At 42.1% G+C, this 22,185-nt stretch overlaps 1 protein-coding gene across 17 annotated transcripts in view; it reads left to right on the forward strand.

Annotated features, from left to right (window-relative positions):
- The window catches only part of PARD3 (par-3 family cell polarity regulator), a 458,970-nt gene that overhangs the window by 229,968 nt on the left and 206,817 nt on the right, over positions 1–22,185 (forward strand). For all 17 annotated transcript variants that reach the window (XM_069958961.1, XM_069958945.1, XM_069958951.1 and 14 more), the window contains 2 exons: positions 9,985–10,173; positions 13,777–13,944. In XM_069958961.1, the coding sequence (XP_069815062.1) occupies positions 9,985–10,173; positions 13,777–13,944 (357 nt within the window). The remainder of the gene's footprint in view (positions 1–9,984; positions 10,174–13,776; positions 13,945–22,185) is intronic.

The following is a 22,185-nucleotide window of genomic DNA, read 5'->3' on the forward strand; positions in this document are numbered from 1 at the left end:
AGGTATATCTTTTACCTTTCTCCTTTTCACCGTTAGTGCCAGTGCTCCACGTTTCGGTGCCTGTTAACTTTGTCCTCCAAGTTCCAGTGAGACTATTGAGAGCACTTGGGAAGGGGGGTGGCACTGTCCGTCCCCATAGCGCCGATCCTCCCCTGACCAGGCCTCCTCTTTCTAATGTTAATGAACTAAGTGGGCGGGCCGGATAGGTGCTATGAGGGTGGGCAGTACTCGCTGTGGAGCACACAGCTAACTGCACGGGAATGGCGCCGAGGAGGAAGGTAAGAAACATACCTTCCTCCTCGGCATCTCCTGTGCAATAGTTACATGCAGCGGGTTAGATTCGTCTAACATACATGTTTACAATTTTCCCAGCACCCATGGCGAACATGTCCATTGGCTTTTTTGCACCCAGCATAGGCCTATTTATATAGGCAGGGCTGTGGTGGGGTACCTCCCAGTGTCCACATACATAATCTACTCTGATATTGATAGTAGAATATTTTTTTTTGTATGCTACTGTATCTTTTTGTACTAGTAAGTATTGGAGGCTTTGGTCCGAGGTTTACATCAGAGAATTCTCACAGCCTTTACCTCCAATGGAAGTGAAACATGAACATAGATAGCATATGGATGTACCGTAGAGCCCCCAGAAGTCTATGTTTCCCCTATGATTCCAGAGTTTACCTTAAAGGTTTGCTGAGCTGCAGTCTTTCCATGCACAGTGAATGAACAGCCGCTGTCTTTCCTCCAATAAAGATCAATCTGTTGACTTTGCTGCGGTCTGTTTCTCCGTCCGTCATTATACACCTGATACCGCCCATTGGACGTTCTTTCCTTGCACTTAAGCAAATTCATGTTCTCTAAAATCAATAGCTACCCTGAAAGCAGAAATATTTGGCTTGTTCAGTGTATCCCGGGCTCTCTCCTCCCAAAGATGTTTTCTCTGTAAGTTAAGACTTCCTCACCCATCACGCATGGTAATACACCGGGGATGAAAGGATGGAAACAAAAAAAAAACACAAAGTTTCTGAAAGACATTTGAGATCATTTTCTTTACGGGAAAATGGTAATTGCATTTATTTTCAATTTCTTAAGTAAATAAAATAATATATCGCGGGTAACTTTATCTCCAGATCTCTTAAAGGGAAATGGTTTCTTGGAGGGGGGGAATAAAAGCTGATTTAAGATGAACAATTGTCTGTCTGTAAAACCTTCCAGAAGCCGCAGGAGACGCTGCTTGCGCCGTTTTAATTAGCTAATGCTGTCTTATATAAATATCCCGCTCGCTCTTGATGTCGCATCCACATTTGTGGCTATTGTTTGAGCCTGTACAGGATGTTGATTCTGTTCAGTCCCCACAGCAGGTTAGGAGAGTGAGATTGGGAACGTACGTGGGCTACATATTAAAGGAGACACCTAGTGACTTTCCCGAAGACAGCCAAATAATAAGACATATGGAAGGAGTTATTTGATTCCTTCTTGCATCGCTTTGATTTTTCCTAAAGGATGAATATCACATACTATTAATCCCCCCCCGCCTTTGAAAATACCCATCAGGTTCGTCTTTTTCAAGTGCGCATTGAAATTAAACTCAGACTTATCTTTTGAAGTGTCGGGCCGAGGTTGTAAGACATTATGGTAGAACTTTACCATTGAAGGGTTTCTCCCTTATTAAAGGAGTTCACTGCAAGGCTCAAGTCTAGTGAATTATTTCTATATATTAAATATAGTTTGTCGGTTAAATTAAATTTAGTGAATTCTTTATGGTCTGTGACGGGAGGTTGAGGGTCAGGCCTCAGACATGTCGCTGTTTCTTGATGACTTACTAGAATCTATAAACTAGCAGTAGCCTGCACCTTGCAGAGAGAGACAGACAAAACAAGCCTGTATAGCACGAAAGGACAGTCTTATGCAGGGATTGGGAACCTTCAGCCCCCTAGCCGTTGCAAAACTACAATTCCCATCCTGCCTGGACAGCCAATGGGAATGATGGGAATCCAGGCATGATGGGAACTGTAGTTTTGCAACAGCTGGAGCGCCGAAGGTTCCCAATCCCTGGTCTAATGTATAGCAGAATATGTCCTGTAAGCATTTCAATAATTTAACTTAAAGGGAATCTGGCAGCTATTGTGCTGCTAAGACCTGCAGACACCATTGGAGAGATGCTCAGGTATAAAAGTAAACTGTACCTTTCCAGGAGCTCATGATTGTTGCCAGATGTATAAAACTTCATTTATATTTTTATATTTATATATATTTTATATTTATATTATAGAAATTAGAGCTGGCAGATTGACTTTAAAAGGGTTGTATCTGCAAGGGAAAAAATTGGTCAAGGGCTGGGTGGTTTAAGAGTACTACACTCACTTCCTCTGGTCCTCCATTGGTCTCCACTACTTCTGGCTTGTATGCGGTACTCACAGGATTTACTTGCTTAGCCAGTCAGTAACTTAGGAGGGATCCTTTGTGGATGGGATAGCATGGAACCTGGACGAGGCATAGACCAGCGGGGGATATGCTGCGCTGGCTTCGCAGCTGCGGAGGAAAATAGGTATTATCTTAAAGGAGAAGTCCGGCGAAAATTATTTTTTTATATGTTATTACTGATGGAAAGTTATACAATTTTCTAATGTACATTAATTATGGGAAATGCTCCTATACTGCTATTTCCCTTAATTTAGTGTACCAGGAAGTGTTAGAATTCTCCCAGAAGCAGTGGCGTCACGATGAAAGGTGTAATTCCCATGGAGTGTCCAGCAGGGGGCGCACTATATATAGAAGTCAATGAGTACCATTGACTAATATATATAGTGCGCCCCTGCTGGACACTCCATTGGAATTACAATGGATGTGTATGTAATGTAATATACAGTGTTTTTGATTGAGTACATTTATGAAATACTTGCTAGTGTCCTTGCTCCCCAAAGTATTCCATAAATGTAAGCAATCAGTACATCACAGTAAGCCCGCCGCTGCCGCCGCTACCGAACGTCCGCCGCTGTGGACTACTCTCAACTACTACTCTCCCCACCTGCTCATAGCATGTGCAGGTGATGGGAGAGTAGTAGCCGGGTTATATGGCTGAGATCGCCGCCGCGATACTGCGCAGGGGGAGCCGCTCATCACTGCAGCTATCATCCCCCTCCGCTCCCCCCTCCTGCTGCTTCCTTACTCTATGTGATAGCTGACTTCCTGCCGGGCCGCCGGCACGTGTGAACGGAGAGCTGCGGCCGGGCATATAAAAAAATAATTTTCGCCGGACTTCTCCTTTAAGGATTGCCTGATCACTTTACTCCAACTGCATGTTGAGGTTGGGCCATAAACAAAGGTCAGGAATATGAAGCAACCTTCTATGCATACAGTGACTGGCAATTCCTGTAGGAGGCGCTGTTGTCTTCAGAAATGACACCTAAGCAAACAAGCCTTTCCTATTAAAGTAGGAGGCAAATTAAACTTTCTAAACGGTCTTGAAAATACAATTATGTTTGGCAAGTGATTTTTCACAGCTGCTTCCAAATAGCATAAAACAATCCCCGCCAGATGTGGAGTATTAGCTTAGATAATGAAAATAATGAATTTTAATGTATATGTGCAAATAGGGTTCAATAAGAGCTAGCTGGCATGTGGAGGAAATTAAAATCTTTCCTTTTCAAACTCTTGGCAAGAATTGGAATTCATTGTGGTAAAGAGAACACGCACCAAACAGCGTCATCCTGCCCGGTCTCTGGACGTCACATTGGATTGACACGTTGCATTAGGGTTTCTCACTTACTGATGGGATTGTTATTCATGTTTATATAGGGTCAGCAAATGACTCCAGATATGCCATGTCAGCATTGAGGAACATAAGCCAAGTGGATTTTATTTTATTTTTTTTGCAGACACTCATCCTTATTACTGATCCACATAACCACCAAGTTGTAGGTAGTCATAACAGATCACCCGTAGTCTTCTGTTTACTTCTGCATGACTACTGCTCTGTATGACTTTATTTCTGCCATTGGAAAATTATTACTTGCGCCATTGTGTTGCTCATTTCCTTACTTGTCCATTTTAGTACATACTTGTATTCACCATTAAATAACAACTGGGGATCATCTTTTCTTATAGCTCTGTGATGTGCATGCCTTAATAGCCAACTGGGTGTTACTAGCTGAGGGCGTGTCCTTACACTATCTGGCATGATCGCCTATTAATTGAAACACGCCCCCAACTGATCACAAGAAATTGCCTATTGAGGCTTAAATGTCTAGTACAAATAAAAATGCAAAAGAAGAGCCTGTGGATCCTCATCGAAGAGTCTCAAAGCACAGGACTGGTCAGATATTCCTCCGTAAAGGACCCAGCCAAGGGATGGCTCCTGTTAGGAATCCACCATATTAAGTGGCCCTATAAGTCAATGTAATGACAAGGGAAAAACCAAGACAAGGTATCCATCTACATACAGCTGTTTCGGGGTGTTGCCCCTCATCAGTGTGGAGCAGGATTCTGCTCAACACATGGAGTGCATGTGGTTTCATAGTACAGGCCCACATGGCGCGGGTGCCAATGTATTCTGGCTTTGCCATATACACCAGGTATACATGCAGTATTTAGGTTTCATTCATCATTCAAACTCCTGTAAAGGCCCTTTAACACAGTCTCCTGAGAACGATTGCAGATCTTGGCAATCAATACTTATTTGCTAATGGTCATGGCTGGGCCACCCAAACGATCACTGGATCATTCCTGTGGCCCATCACACAATCATTGTCATTCGAGCATTTGTTTTTCACATAGTATTATGTTAGGCCAATAATGATGATTTTATTGGATACATACACACAAAAATAGCTTATGAACAATTTTTTTTTATTTCTATGAAGGCTATTAAGTAAAAACAGTATCAATATGATTCCTTTGTCATGTGTGGTGTATTGAAAAATACACAGTTCAAATGAAAAACGACACTGTCCCACATCTAGATGGAGCAGACAGGATTACATCACTTACCAATAGATCAGTTTTCTTTCCTCTTCTCCCCTCCAAAGATCGAATAACGGCATAAACTGTTCCTCACCGATTGGCATATCCGCCCCTACAGGAGTGTAGACACCCTAGTTTGTTGTAGTTTTGCTCACTTGGCTAATCCATTCCTGCCGCCCATTTTTTCTGTACATTTGCATATAAATACATCAGAGTACGGATTGCAACTTGCTGCACTGTCACCTTCATATTAAACTTGATAAAGGGAAAATATTCACCATATTTTATCATTCATCAGTTCTTTATGAGAAATTATATACATGAGCAGCTTCAATCAGCCGAAGTCATTTCCAATGACCTTTGTGTCAAGTAAATGTTTTGAATGAAACATGGGAAAGACCTAATAGCCAGAAAAGGTGATGAATATGTAAGTAGGGAGTTGTAGAGATAGCAGCTTGGGGGTGGGCGGATTTTCTCCTTAATCTACTGGGAAGAGATAGGACCGACTCTTCTTACTGGTGGAGTTGCTCATATAGGGTAGACTTCATTTTTTCTTCTGTCACCTTCTGACATCTTGTCTAATTTTTCTTGGTGAACTAAGAAGTACCTTGTGCATGCTTGGTCACATACTTAGTGGACATAATGCATTTGTGTAAACACAGTAAAGCTGAATTGATCAATGTCATATGTATGATTTTTTTTTTTTTTTAATAATTGTTGTTATTATTATTATTTTAAGATTCCTTATGACTTGAATATTCATTCTCCCCTTGGAAAATAAGTTTAGTCCCTCTTTGAACTCTCTAAAATGTGCTGATTTATTCCATGTTGTATTTTTCATGGGGAGGATACATGTTCCCATTGATGCAACAGAGACCCAGCTGCTGTACAGAGATTTACAGGCAGTGCCCCATGGGAAATGAGTATGCAAATTAGCTCTCCAAAAGGAGAGAAGCAGAGCTAATGTGCATGCTGCATGTTTTTTTAAAGGGGGTTTGACGCATGCATACCTGTTAAGGGCCTTATTGTAGAGGATCACAAATTGCGGGACCCCTACTGATCATGACCTAGTAACACACTGGTCCTGAGCCGCAGTTGAGCATGGGTATTGCCACTCTATTTGCTTGATGTGGGACTGATGGAGATGGCTGAACACTGTAGTCTGCAATATCAGTCAGCCCCATAGAGAGTAAGCACGAGTGGCAATGTACTTGCTCAGCTGCCGCTCCATTCTCAGGGAGGACATGATGCCCTTATTTTCATTATCGGTAGGTGGAACCGTCGATCACACACTTATCAGCTATGCTTTGAATGAGCGTTAAGGGCCCTATTCCACCGAACGATTATTCAGATTATCGTTAAATCATTTGAATCTAAATGATAATCGTTTGGTTGAAATGCAATTAACGATTGACGACCGACCGAGAAATCGTTGATCATTTTATAAGACCTGGACCTATTTTTATCGTTGCTCGTTTGCAGAACATTCGCAAATCGTTCGCATTGAATAAGACGTCGTTCGGTCGTTCGCAGTAGATACGAACGCAATAGCGAAGAAAAAAAACGCCTAAGCGTCTAGCTTGGGAGAATCCCTAAAAGGGTTATAGATAGAGTTAAAACATTCTTGTCGCTTATAAAAAAAAAAAAACAAAACAAAAACAAAACTAAAAACTTTTGACATGTCGTAGAGACGTGTTAATCGTTTTGATCGGTCAGGGTTTGGATGTTCAGGACCTCTAATCTTTCGGCTAAGCACATTTTCCCCTGCTCACTGCCTTTTCCATCCTGTTATAAACTTATGAAGACCAACTACCGCATCAAGACAGAGATCGCAGCATACCAGGGGGTAAAGCACTTAGTTCAGTAAAGTGAACGAGCGCCGTTCTGCTAGGTTATTGCTTGTTTACTGAACCTATTACACGGCTTGACTATCGTGCATCAAGGGATAGATAGAGGACGATGTCAAATAATAAAATATATACATCTTCATGCTCCCTGGTATCAGCCACCGGAAGAACGGTCACCCTGAAGTGACAATCACTGGACGGGGCACTGTCATGTCTCAGTCAGTGATTGGCCGAGCGGCCTGTAACTTAAGAGACCAGCTCTGAAGTTCAACAACTGGCTGCGGGCAGAAGCCAGAAAGATACCAGACACCAAGGAGTGTGGACAGGTATGTATAAACGTTATCATTTTCTTTGCAGATTCATCAGCCGTTGGACGTGCATCACTTTTACACACAGCCGATATTTTTAGCTCAGGACAAAAAGAAATAATCAGCCGATGATCGTTTGCTTGCCCGATTGTCTTTATTACACAGAGCGATAACCTGCTGCATCAGTCTGATTTTACACATTATTGCGTGTAATTGCGTATAATTTTACATTATTACTGCGTGTAATAGAGCCCTTAGAGAGCACTTCTCTTGGCTCTTTCTAGCAGTTGGTGGGATTCTAAATGCCTATGCCTCCACTAATAGAAACTTTTGACATATCCCATAGACATATAGTTTTTTTCAATTTATTATTTACTGTAACTGTGCCCCTTTAAATAAAAAAAAAAAAAAAAAAAATTGTGCCTACAACCACCACAAGGGGGAGCTTTATTACTTACAGATCTATACAGCTTTCATGGAAATTCAGTATTGTAGTACAGTAAGCTCCTATGTTTCCCCATACCAGAGGCTGCAGGCTGTAACAATTGTATTGACATGTAGTTCTTATTGAACTTACCATGTGAGCCTTTATAGAATCAAATACTGTAATCTAGTACCTGATTCTATTACTTCGTGTAACACTTTGATTCGCGAGCTCCAGCGGGGCAAACCTTTGTACAATTTCCATAACCAAAGACGACTGTAGTGCCAAATGAGCATGCAGAACTTTAGACTAAAGGCGTCCCTAAGTCGGCGCCATTGTTTCGTCGCCCTCGGAGAAACGTCTTCCAAGAGCAACTTGTAGCGGAATCTGAGACACATTTGAAGTCGCATATAACAGAGAAGATTATTAGCCGACGGAGATCTACAATAATTAATGTACAAAATTCCCTTTAGTTTACATAAAAAATGGAAAAACCGTCTAATAACTCCTATTGTAAGTTTTCAGGCCTGGAGCCTGAGGCTGTACTACTGCGAGGAGCCTGTGAAGGAGTGTTGGCAGTCAGGAGGGACACACAGAAGTTTACATGCTCTTTTGCGCTTCACAATTCCTCAATTAATTCTCACCTTTTCGGAAAGGTAAACAGGGAATTTCACGTTCACGTTACGAGTTTGCCTCGCTGGAAATGTGTGATTTAGTAATTGAGCAATTACTGCAAAGTTTGAGCTCACGTTGTCTTCAGTTTGCAGGAGACAATGTGTGAACAGCGTCCATTAGAGCTGCCCCTGTGTCATTTATGGATCCATTAGATGCCCTTCACTCTTCTGTGAATTTGGCAACATCTGTTACGTTTTTATTATTTTTTTTAATATGATAACACATTAGTTGTATTTTTCTTGTGCTTAATTAGGGCATTCTCACTTGTAATTTTTAATGTAATTTTTGATGCAAAACAGAGTGGATTAAAAAAAAAAAAAAGTACAAGCTTTTTTATGGCTCCCATGTGCTTGACTTAGTTGTGCATGTTAGAATGTGCCCTTAGGGTGAAGTCCACTGACTTAAAAAATTACATTGGGGTTACAGGGCCATTCCATGGCCTCCCTTCCCTGCATGTGCACACTTTGCAGAGTTGGTGGTCACTGACCGACACTGTGTGGAGTTAGCATAGGGACCCGTGTAATCCAGGGAACCTGCACGTGGTACATGGGGCTATTATGGTTTGATCAAATTATATACAGACACCCTGGTGTTGAATTTTAAAATAGGCCTAGCGGCATTAGTGTCAGCCATAAATTGGATGTGCAGCTGTTCCTTTCTCTCCATGTCACCAAAAAAAAATGACGGCAGCATAAAAATCAGTCATTACTTATCTTTCTCTGTGCCCACCAAGTGCCGGTTCACAGGCTCTAGGACCCCTAGAGGGGGGGGGGATGGGGGGGATGCCTGATCCAGCGGACGGATGGGCTGCTCAGCCAATGAGCGACTGCAGCAGTGTCACTGACAGGCAGTCCATCACCTGGGTCTTGATGTTGGCTGTAAGGCAAATCCCAGAGCCTGGCGGGGGTCCCAGCGCTGCAAAGGCATGGAAAGAAGTGAGTAATGATTGTTTATCACGTTCTCTCCTGCCATTTTATTTATAATATATATATATATATATATATATATATATATATATATATATATATATTATATATAATTTTTATTTTAAATCACCGGACTTCTCCTTTAAAGGGAATACTATAAATACTTTTGCAGTGGCTTTAGAAGGAATGAAGGCCTAGCAGGACAAACGTTCACTATATCGTTTGTGTGGCCATTTAAACATATTGCTATCGGGCACAAATCCCATGTTTACACAGCGGCCAATAGTGAGATATTTTGCCCCCGGACAAGGGATGCGGTCAGCCGAGGATTGGATGTTTTCCTGATCCCCAGCTAATTGCTGCCACTTTTACTAGGGGCGATTATCAGCCGAAGGAGCATTTCTATCAATTGGCCAGTGTAATCGGGGCTTTATGGGCCATTCATGTTCCACACAGAATTCTGGGAAGAAGGATATACATAGCTACATCCAAAAGGCACTGCTTGGTATAACCTTGTTCCTTCAGGGTACGTGCTAACACTACAGATCCAGAGGATTACAGTACCATTTATATAGATGAAATCTGCAAATACGGACTTTAAATAAGTATTTTTTTCATGATATTAGAAAATATGCAGCAAAAAATGAATTATGAATTAAATAATAAATTAAAACCAAAATCTACATGATTTGCTGTTAAAACCAAGGAGAAATAAAAACCTTGATGATCTGTGTCCTAAAAGTTGCTGTAAAAACACATTGTGTGAACGAGGCCTTACCATTGCCTTTATTTGAGCAGTGTGCCTTAATTTTTATTGGCTTCTTTCTTAACTTTCCTAGAAACCAGAAGAGGATGATCTTGTTCTCACACCGGATGGCACGAGAGAATTCCTAACGTTTGAAATCCCACTAAATGATTCCGGGTCGGCCGGTCTCGGTGTTAGCGTCAAAGGTAACCGGTCAAAGGAGAACCACGCTGACCTGGGCATCTTTGTAAAATCAATCATCAATGGAGGAGCCGCATCCAAAGTAAGTATTACTATTACACAAAGTAGTTATCGTTCAGTTATGAACTATCTAACAATTTTTCAAAAGATAATCGTCCCGTAGAATGGGTCCCTTGAGCTGGTCTCACATCAGCGTGCTAGGTGCATATTTTGTTTCCATAAAGCTGTCAGTACAGGCCATCAAACATGGTCACAGCGGGATAATAAGCATGTAACCCTACACGTGAAACCCTTATAGGCATAGCACCAATAAATTGGTACTATGTAAGCAACAGGAAATCCCTACGCCAACCAACATGACTCCCATGATCACCAGAACAGAAATTCCCAACTGCCTTGTGAATGGAGTGGCAGTGCACTTGGGTGACCACAGTTATATATCCTGCTGTCAGACTGGCCGGGATCGCCCTCTGCCATCTCTTATTCCCAGTGATGCAGCAGTCATGGAAGCACGCTGCCTCTCCATTCTAAAGGTGCAATTGGGAACCCCTGTTAATGCCATTGGTTGGGCCGTCCCTATGTGCCAACCCTCAGTGATGACACATTTATTACATATTCTGTTACTGGCTGTATACCCTTGTAGAGTTGGTCCTGGAATCTTGAACTTATTATGACACATAGCACAACTTCATCATGACCCAACTGGATGGACATTAGGAATTGCAAATGTCTTGTTACATTATAAGATGATCAATGACAGATAATAGGTAGGTTGTGTACATCTGCTGTTTACCATGTATTGCCTGTAACTACAACACAACAATCACTAAAAAATCCATTGCAAAAGATCAGTTTTCTACTGATCTCTGTCTTCGGTTAGCATTGAACTTTCCAGCCACCTGCAATCCATAATGTATGGCCATCTTTATACCCTATAGTTGAAGTTTTTTTTCCCTTTCACTTTCATTGAGCGCTGTTGGAGACAGAACAGATCTAAGCAGCGATTGTTTTATGGTAATCTGCACTTTTGATAGTCTGCCAATGATAATTGCCTCGATGTAATTGCCAATGCATAATCCCAGCGTTACAGCCTGCAAAGTAGCCGTGATATATACTGATCAATAATGGACAACACTGCACTTCCAATTACTTTTTTTTTTCTTCTCCCTCTGAGAGGGATGAAAATCAATATATATGTTGAGATTATATCCAGTACCGTACGTCTTCAGGGAGCTGTACACCTCGGCGTTATCTACTCATACTATTCATTTGTTGATTTTTAGGTCAGCGCTGAGCAGAATTAATATTTGAAGCAATAATGTTTTATTTCAGTTGAACTCCCCACGGTGTTAATTTTAGACTGTCCAGGGGATTTCTCTTGCCGTGTCACAGTCCCTTTGACTGACATGACTTGGACATAGAGAAAATTGTTCTTTCTCTTGATATGAACAATGGCTTGCCCTGCTGGAGACATGAGTATACTGGCCTGCTGGTGACATGAGTATACTGGCCTGCTGGTGACATGAGTATACTGGCCTGCTGGTGACATGAGTATACTGGCCTGCTGGAGACATGAGTATACTGCCCTGCTGGTGACCTGAGTATACTGGCCTGCTGGTGACCTGAGTATACTGGCCTGCTGGTGACATTAGTATACTGGCCTGCTGGAGACATGAGTATACTGGCCTGCTGGTGACATGAGTATACTGGCCTGCTGGTGACATGAGTATACTGGCCTGCTGGAGACATGAGTATACTGGCCTGCTGGAGACATGAGTATACTGGCCTGCTGGTGACATTAGTATACTGGCCTGCTGGAGACATGAGTATACTGGCCTGCTGGTGACATGAGTATACTGGCCTGCTGGAGACATGAGTATACTGGCCTGCTGGAGACATGAGTATACTGGCCTGCTGGAGACATGAGTATACTGGCCTGCTGGTGACATGAGTATACTGGCCTGCTGGAGACATGAGTATACTGGCCTGCTGGTGACATGAGTATACTGGCCTGCTGGAGACATGAGTATACTGGCCTGCTGGAGACATGAGTATACTGGCCTGCTGGTGACATGAGTATACTGGCCTGCTGGTGACATGAGTATACTGGCCTGCTGGAGACATGAGTATACTGGCCTGCTGGTGACCTGAGTATACTGGCCTGCTGGTGACCTGAGTATACTGGCCTGCTGGAGACATGAGTATACTGGCCTGCTGGTGACATGAGTATACTGGCCTGCTGGAGACATGAGTATACTGGCCTGCTGGAGACCTGAGTATACTGGCCTGCTGGTGACATGAGTATACTGGCCTGCTGGAGACATGAGTATACTGGCCTGCTGGAGACATGAGTATACTGGCCTGCTGGAGACATGAGTATACTGGCCTGCTGGAGACATGAGTATACTGGCCTGCTGGAGACATGAGTATACTGGCCTGCTGGTGACCTGAGTATACTGGCCTGCTGGTGACATGAGTATACTGGCCTGCTGGAGACATGAGTATACTGGCCTGCTGGAGACATGAGTATACTGGCCTGCTGGTGACATGAGTATACTGCCCTGCTGGAGACATGAGTATACTGGCCTGCTGGTGACATGAGTATACTGCCCTGCTGGAGACATGAGTATACTGGCCTGCTGGTGACATGAGTATACTGGCCTGCTGGTGACATGAGTATACTGGCCTGCTGGTGACATGAGTATACTGGCCTGCTGGTGACATGAGTATACTGGCCTGCTGGAGACATGAGTATACTGGCCTGCTGATCAGACGGGTACTAGCATAGTGCCCACACACTGCAGCTGTAATCCAAGGCCACCGCTCCATCACATTGGTTTCACAAGAAATATGTGCTGTAGATGTATTTTTTTTAAATCATGGATTTCTACACATGAATAAGTAACATGTTACTTACCATTATGTCAGGACGGCAGGGCACAGTTTGTCTCCATTAAATTGGGCTTATCTACAACCAAATCCAGAATTAGACAAAAACACAGCTCCTGTCTTTCAATAAACAGCGCTACCCCTGTCCTCAGGTTGTGTGTGGTATTACAGTTCAGCTCCAAGTTGCTTAAGGCACTGGGGAGTTTCTTGAGGTTTTAATTTTTTTTTACACAATTAGCACCCGTTCACACTACGGAATCAGCGTGGAACCCAAATTTTTGGTGCGTAAAGTTTTTTTTTTAAATGACAGGGAGACTTTGCATCCTTTATGTGCCAATACATCTAAAGCTGTGTTCACACTACGTTTTGCAATCCGTTTTTTTTCCCCGTTTTTTTTTTTCCGTTCTTTTTACAAAAAAAAACTGCAATTGTGTGCATCTGTTTTGATCCGTTTTTCCATTGACTTACATTATAGAAAAAAATGCATCAAAACGGATCAGTTTTTCTTAACGGACACAAAAAAAACTAATTGCAAAAATGTAGTGTGAACCCAGCCTAACCCTGGAAAAATATAAAACCTAATATGGGCCTTTATTATGGGCCATTTTTTCCCCCTGCATTGCCTATGACATCTTATTCCTCTGAACCGAAAATTGTGTTCTGTCTGATCTCTCAGTATAAGTTTGGGGAAGAGATGACAGTCGTAGTGACATTCCCAAGATGTAACTTCTCCCTACATCATTGTACTGTCTAGAATCGTGCACGTGTTTGACACCTGTTCTTTCCCACCTACCAGGATGGAAGGCTTCGTGTGAACGACCAGCTTGTCGCTGTCAATGGTGAATCTCTACTAGGCAAAACAAATCAAGACGCCATGGAGACTCTGCGCAAATCCATGTCAACGGAAGGCAACAGACGAGGGATGATTCAGCTGATTGTAGCCAGGAGAATAAAGAGGAATGAGGTAAAACGTCACGTTACATCTGTAAACAGGGACCTATATGAGAACTTTTAGCAGTTCTGTCCACTAAATCTGTTGTAAGGTGCATGATATATACCCCCTGTCTTTATAGTTCACTAAAGGGCACAGAAATTGTAGAAGAGGCTTTAAGTATTTATAAGGTTTTTCCTGTGTTGTTAAAGGACCTGGAATTGTTTAGCTAAGGTGCATACGGTTTAGTACCAGATTATAGGCTGTAGGTGGCGCTGTGTGCATAGCTATCAGTGGAGTGTGATGACAAGGGTTAAACCTAATTAACAATGCAGCACTAATTGGAGATAAAAAAGTAATTCCGTTAGGCTTGGGCTTCGTGGTAAGTAAGGAAGTAAAATAGAAATTGAAACTAAAGTACTGCAAAAGTAATACAAAGACCCCCCTCTCTATATACACATACACACATACAAACACGCAGAGGTTTGGCTGGGGTATATATAGCTATAATGTAGATTTACAGAGAGTGTGTGTGTGTGTGTGTTTGTGTGTGTGTGTGTGTGTGTGTATAAACTGTATATGTATTAATATGTATGCTATGGCTATATACCCCTGCCAGACCACTGGTTTTAGAGGTTGATGAGTTGTTCAAGTATATCTATATCATTTGAGGTAAGGTTCCGTGGCCTCCCTTCCCTGACTGTGCACGCCTGCGGGGGTGGTGGTCACTGACCGCCACAGTGTGGACTTAGTGTAGGGACCCATGTGTATCAGATACCTGTACGTGGGCAGTGTGGCTTGATCAATTCATACACAAAATTCTGATGTTTTTTATGCAGCCGAGAGGCACTAGTATCAGCCATAGGTGTGAGGTGCAGCGCTCTTTTCTCTCCTGTATTGCATTGAGGTGGCAATACCCCTTCTATGTATATCAGTTCTGTAGCTGCACCTATGTCTACAGATTCACCCCATATAGATTTTCAACTTTCTCTTTGAAGTCTATGGGGAAAATAGAAGATTTTGTAAATTGTTGTTGGGGCTTTTACATGTGGTTGTACCCTTTACTGTTGATTGATTAAATATAGAGCAGTTTATTTAGCTCGTATGTGTTCTTGAATATTACTAAGATCTGTAGTCTGATGTATCGGACCAGATGGTTAGGTCCGTATTCTTGAAATAGCAGAAGAGGCTTCATCTATTATTCCAGCCTATACATGCACTAGATATTACGTATTTACTCTCTTTTGTAAAGAGAGACACCGGCCGTTCTGTGACCCAGCTAAGTCACAGAACAGTCCATGTCACTGAAGTTCATCCTGGCCGGTACTGCAGTACCGTCCGGATTAACTACATTTGTACTGAATTCAGATGTGGGCTCATCCCAGTTCACCAAAGCACACAACGGAGAGTGCGGCTGGAGCCGCGCGCTCCATTGTGTAACTTGTCAGAGTTGTGTGGCCGCTAATCAATGAATAGAGGCCACACAAAACTGACATGTCGGCTGTGGCGGTTAGGGATCCTGGACAGAGCGTATACTATGTGTATACACTCTGGCCAGGATTCCCTCTGACTGCAGTGCAACATAACTTTTCTATTAATCATGGCCGTTCTTGCAAATCGGCAACAACGGCCGTGATTAATAGAAAAGTTACGTTGTGTAAACGTAGCCTTAAGGTTTATGTCCACTATGAATAATCATATATGTGCACTATAATTTTGCACAGTTTTTTTTTCTCACCCCATTGTCCCACTTTAGTTCTCATGTGATACCCTGCCTACATTTTGCCTAATTTTTCAGGTTTGATGAGAGAGATCATCATGACCAGAAATCGTGTAGCTTTGGTGTACACTCGTAACACGTTGATATGTGCGAGCCAACGTGAAAGTTCAGGAATTGTTCCACATGACATCCAGCTCTGCAACATCTGTAAATGACCTAACCTACAAGTTTCACCCGGCTAATTGGGTGATTCCAACATGTGTTTTCTGTACCCTTCTCATCTTCTTAGTCTGAATGTGCCAATCATCTTCATTTACAAAGTGTTACCACCTAAAATAACAAAAATAAAAGTTGCCAGTAAATAGATGTATTTCACACAGTAATGTCGAAACAAATTCCAAATGTAATCGGAACCAAATGGACAGATAACTCCGCAATTCTGTTCTCTGTATACACCTGGAGAACACATGTTCTGCACACTCCACACACTGAATAATCCACATAGGGAAAGATGAGCAGAAAATGTCAGTCCGTCTCCTCGGGGAGAAAGCACAAAGACAGCCGCAAAGCCAAAGAGAGAATCTTTATGGTCTAAGTCAGCAGTCACGGAAATGCACGCTATGGATTTACACACGACTAAGTGCCATGAATTAGCCATGTGGCGTCCAGCGGCCAGCTGGGGAGAGGATCGCAATGCCACAAGGTTATATTTTCTGATCAAAGCTACTGAGACCCGCTGTGATCAATAAATTTTGACATGCCCGTTGATGTCATAAGTTATTTTTAGTGCCGGTGCCTATTTTTTTTTTATGTTAAAACGAATATACCATCAGGTACATTCGCTTTAACATGACCCACGGATCGATTAGCGCCAGTGCCGTGGCCCATATTTTAAACCGCGGCCCGGTTCCGTGTATGGTGCTGTTCTATCCATTGGTACCGGGCTGGGGCTGAAGCACTGGAGGCAGGCTGGCCCGCCCCCAGTGGGAGGAATCCCCCACCCCTCTATGACACTGCTTCGTTAGAATCAATTAGGACACGTTATAGAGGGGCAGGGGATTCGTCCCACTGGGGGGCCGGCTGGCGCGGTACCCATGGATAGAATGGTGCCATACACGGGAATTGGGGCGCGGTTCAATGGACCATGGCACCGGCTTCCCTGTGCCGGCGTAGATATATCAGTGGGTCATGTTAAAGCTAATGTACCTGATTTAAGCATATTTTTAAAGAAGTTTTTGGTAGTGTTTTTTTAAATCTTTTTTTCCCATTTGATTTAACCTTTTTAAAATCATGTAATCTTGCAGTTCATTCTGGCTGCTAATCCTAATGATAAGCTGACACTTTGTTTCATCCTCATCATAACAGGCAGGATTACAATCAAATGTGACCCACACATATAGGTAACATAGGACTAATCGTTCACAAGATACAATGGGATCAGGCCACTTACAATATGTATTGTTTACAGCTCCCCTTGTACAATGACCTTTAGACAGGTCACAGAGCATGCAAAAAAGAAAAACTGTTAAAAAAAACTAATTAAAAAGGTTCAAAGACCCACGTTCAGTAAGTCAACCAAGAAAATAATTCCCTATAGTCTGTCGCTGCAGTAAACCACTCTAAATACTGTCAAAGGGGTTCTCTAGAGAAAAACAATTGTTTTCACATGAACTGTTGTCAGAAAGTTATATGATTTGAAAATTACTAATATTTCTTCCTATTTCTTACTAATAAAGTCTTCCACTACTTATCAGCTGCTGTATGTCCTGCAGGAAGTGGTATATTCTTTCCTGTCTCACACATTGCTCTCTGCTGCCACCTCTGTCTATGTCAGGAACTGACCAGATCTGTAGTAAATCCCCATAGAAAACCTCTCCTGCTCTGGACAGTTCCTACCACGGACAGCAGTGGCAGCAGAGAGCACTGTGTCTGACTGGAAAGAATACACCACTTCCTGTAGGACATACAGCAACTGATAAGTCCTGGAAGACCTCAGATTTTTAAACAGAATTAATGTACAAGCCTATATAACTTCTGGAGTATCCCTTTAACAGAGCAGAACAAAAAAAGGAAGTCAGTCAACATAAACAGAGTAGAAAAAGCGACATGCTTTAGTATCAGTCTAGATGACACAACCCCTTTGTTTTTGTGCGGTTCACCATAATACAAGGCAATGGTGTGGATTACTGTACTCCTTTTCTCTCTTATCCATGTACCAGTAGCACCCTCTCCCTAGCCGCGTAATGGTATTATCGGGACTGATGATTGGCGCCTTAAATCCACAAATGATCCAATTGATCCTCTGTTACCTGTGTAAACTCTTTAATTTCACCTTATTTATTTCCCTTTCGTGCCTCCAGCCGCTCTGAGCAGTGATTAATTCATGTTTTAGTGAAGCTGTCACTCCTAATCTGCATTTTATGTAAAAACTAATAAAACAAATCCTTATTTTGCAATTTAAGCCTTATTGAGTCTAATTCACTGGCACTGCAAGTTTATTGTTCTCCTGCAGCTTGACGTGCTTCCAATTGTAATTGTGTTGACCCTTTATTGCAGTAAATCTCCCCAGCGCTTATCAAACAGGGGAAGATAAGGCTACCATTCAGAGCTTCATTAAATATCTCATTTGTATTAGGCCACTGAGTGTTGGAATGGGAATCTTTTTAGCAGACTCTCTGACCTCCTGCGCTCACCGCTCATGGGCTCATGTGCCTGGAATGTCTTGTTTCCCCCCCCCCCCCCCCTTACCGGCCAATGCCTCCCCTTTTTAAATCCATGGCTATCAGACAGGTCTCTACTTTTTTTTTTTTTTGTGTGTGTGTGGTTTTTTTTTTACATCAAAGCTTTAAAAAAAATTAAAGTGTCACTGTCGTTTAATTATTATTATTATTATTATTATTATTATTATTATTATTATTATTATTATTATTATTTTTTTTTTTTTTTTTTGCAAAAATCAATAGTACAGGCGATTTTAAGAAACTTTGTAATTGGGTTCATTAGCCGAAAAAGGCATTTTTATCATGAAAAAGCAGTTTGAAGCTCTCACCCTGTCTTTATGGTTCTCTTATGGAGAGGGGAGGGGTTGAGGGAGATGTGGGACCAAAACAGGACAACAAAGAGTTCATTTACAGCTACATCACCAGGCTATCTCCTCTGAAGTCAGCACTGACCTCTCTGACCTCTGAATACGGCTTTCACCCAGCTCCCTGCTGTGTAATCCTTTGTTCTCTGCTCTCTGCTGGCGACTATTCTCCCTCCTCCCCCCTCCCCTCTCCATAGGTTACACAGGGCTTGACTGATGTAAAAGAGTCGAAATTTCCTAATAATGAGCAGTGATATTGATCTCTGCCAAAAAAAAAAAAAATGACAGTGACACTTTAAAGTGAATGGATCGCTTTTTTCTTGTTCTTGTTTTCTGATTGTAGGTTTTTTTTTTGTTTTGTTTTCTATTTTTTTTTATCCTAATTTCTCTTATGTAATTTGGATGCAGCCATCTTGTTTTGAAAAGCGTTAAAAATATTTTTTTAACCATCTACATGGTCTATAGAAACTTGTAGTCTTAGGGTGCGTTCACACCTACAGGATCTGCAGCAGATCTGCAGCAGATTTGATGCTGTGTTCAGTTATTTAAATGAAATCTGCTGCAGAAAATCAGCTGCAGATCCTGTAGGTGTGAACGCACCATTAAGGGACGAATTGACTTATATGGAAGAGTTTTCAGCAAACACGGTAAACGTTCAGTATGAGCAAATTTCCAAAAAATTCTTTAAGAAAATCTCTTTAAGAAAAACTGACACCATGGATATGCATATACCTGTACTGCCATTTTAAACATTTAGGGGGGAGATTTGTTAAATACATTTAGAAACTTTTATTCACTGTAAAACAATGTAATCATTAGATTGCTTTTACTGATCTATGCTATGCCATAGCATAAATCAGTGTTATCGGCAATCTGTGCATAGAGCCTACTCTATGCACAGAACACCGATCTGACAGGACGGAAGGAGGTATGTGGCTTACCCCCGCCAGTCGGTTAGTGATCGGACATGCTTCGGGGGTCCCGATCAGTCAATGACAGGTGTTTGTCCTGTCACTGACTACCTTAAACGCAGCTATCGCTATAGATCACAGCGTTTAAGGGGTTAATGACAGGCAGCTGCGTGATTGAAGCTGCCTGTCATTATCTCCGGCCCCAGACACGCTGATGTGTGCGGGACCGCTCTGACTGCGGCGGTCCCACACACATTTAAAGCCCCTCACTGTCAGGAATGTGTATATACATATTGCTGACGTGAAGGGGTTAAAAAGTAAAGTATTCCAGTACGTCTCAGCTGCAGTATGTTCTGCAGGAAGTCATGTATTCTTTCCAGTCTGACACAGTGACCAACAAAACACAGTTATCACTGAACTCAAGGAGAACAGTGAAAAAATTTCCAATGAAGTACTCAATCAAGAGTCTCCACTGATGCCCCCAAAAATTTAAATATGCAAAACAGGAGTCCGTGGAGCCTCGGTGGCGAGTCTCAAAACACGGGATAACCCGATATCTCTAGCCTGTTGCCACGGGGTGCCTCCATGATAGGGAGAGCACCACACCACCCTGATAAGTAGCCCCTTAAGTCCCACTCGGTTGCGAGTATTGGAACATAAATAGGGAAACACCAGGGTGGCCCCTTTTTGTCAATGTCTAACTCAAGGTGCGAGTATTGCGATCATGACAAGGGCTTGCCAAGGCAGGCTTCCATCCACAGACAGCCGTTTCGGGTTTTTTGCCCCTCGTCAGTGTGGAGTAGGATTCTGGCTAGTTGGGGCAATAGCAAATCGACCAACAAAACACAGTTATCACTGAACTCAAGGAGAACCACTACTTATCAGGGTGGTGTGGTGCTCTCCCTATCATGGAGGCAACCCGTGGCAACAGGCTAGAGATATCTGGCTATCCCGTGTTTTGAGACTCGCAACCGAGGCTCCACGGACTCCTGTTTTGCACCAGTCTGACACAGTGCTTTCTGCTGCCACCTCTGTCCATGTCAGGAACTGTCTAGAGCAGGAGAGGTTTTCTATGAGGATTTACTACTACTCTGGACAGTTCCTGACATGGACAGAGGTGGCAGCAGAGAGCACTGTGTCAGGCTGAAAAGAATACACCACTTCTTGCAGGACGTACAGCAGCTGATATATTCTGGAAAGCTCAAAATTTTCAAACATAAATAATTTACAAATCTGTGTATCCAGTGGGATATTTTTCTGCCAGTGCATTCAGAGGGCTTGTCGAAAAAAGCGAAATGACTTGTTAGACCAAATGGTATTTAGAGGGGTGTATATGTTCATCAGATTCTTGGAGTAATATTACCACCACTATTACAGATAGAAGGAAAAATGGGAGGAAGTGGGTACCATACCCACCAGGTTCCATATTATGCATGCTACCTGCCAACTGCATGGTGGAAAATTCATAAGTCCAACTTATTGAGGGATAATTGAAGTATTATAGGAAATAGTCTTGATCATATACTTTTGGAACATATTTCCTGTATTTTTACAGTAAAGCGAAAAACAAGTATACAAGACGGTAAAAGTAGGCTGCGATTTCATGGTATATATAATCGCTCTACTGGGGAAAATATGTATGGAGGGAAAAGGAAGAGTAAACAAGCAATTATAGTGAATGGTAGATATCCTTCCAACAGGCGACACTGCTGGAGTAAAACACTCTTCTCACCATTAGATTGTTCTGTGAGCACAATCCATCCACATGGGACGCTTCAAGACTTTTCTGATGGAAAAAATAACATTAATGTACGGGGGGAAGATAGTTGCATTGTGGGTGTCAGCGCTCATTGTCTGGCAGCAGCGATTTCCTTCAAATAAGAGTTTAGCGCAGCCATTTCCAGTTTTAATATTTGATCGGTTTTGACAGCTTTAGTCTTACAAGAAGGAGAGACGATTCCACCGGCAGCTGTGAATTATGGTTTCACTTTGGTGGGTGACAGTTTTGTTTAAGGAATACTTGATGCAGATTTGATTACTTACAACTGAAAACAAGAGACAGGCCTCGATGTGTCAGCCGAGCTGCCGGCATCCTTGTTTTTTCCTGCCTTTTCTATCATTTCCTTGAAGCAGGCTGCGCATTGTAATAAATTTCCCTTGGTGTTGATCTCTTCTTGGGCTCTTTGATTTTAAATTTTAAATTTGAATGATTACATTTTTGGCATAACAGTTGTCAGTTTAATTTAAAAATTTGAAAAACAAATACAATCACCTATCTAACTGATCCATCTATCTATCGGTCCGTCTCCTATTTATCTATCTATCTATCTATCTATCTATCTATTATCTATCTATCTATCTATCTATCTCTCTCCTATCTATCTATCTATTATCTATCTATCTATCTTCTATCTATCTATCTCCTATCTATCTATCTATATTTATCTATCTATCTATTTATCTATCTATTTATCTATCCATCTATCTATCTATCTATCTCTCTATCTATCTATCTATCTATCTATCTATCTATCTATCTCCTATCTATCTATCTATCT

The sequence above is a fragment of the Dendropsophus ebraccatus genome, chromosome 2 (assembly GCF_027789765.1).
Source record: "Dendropsophus ebraccatus isolate aDenEbr1 chromosome 2, aDenEbr1.pat, whole genome shotgun sequence".
Taxonomy (NCBI): Eukaryota; Metazoa; Chordata; class Amphibia; order Anura; family Hylidae; genus Dendropsophus; species Dendropsophus ebraccatus.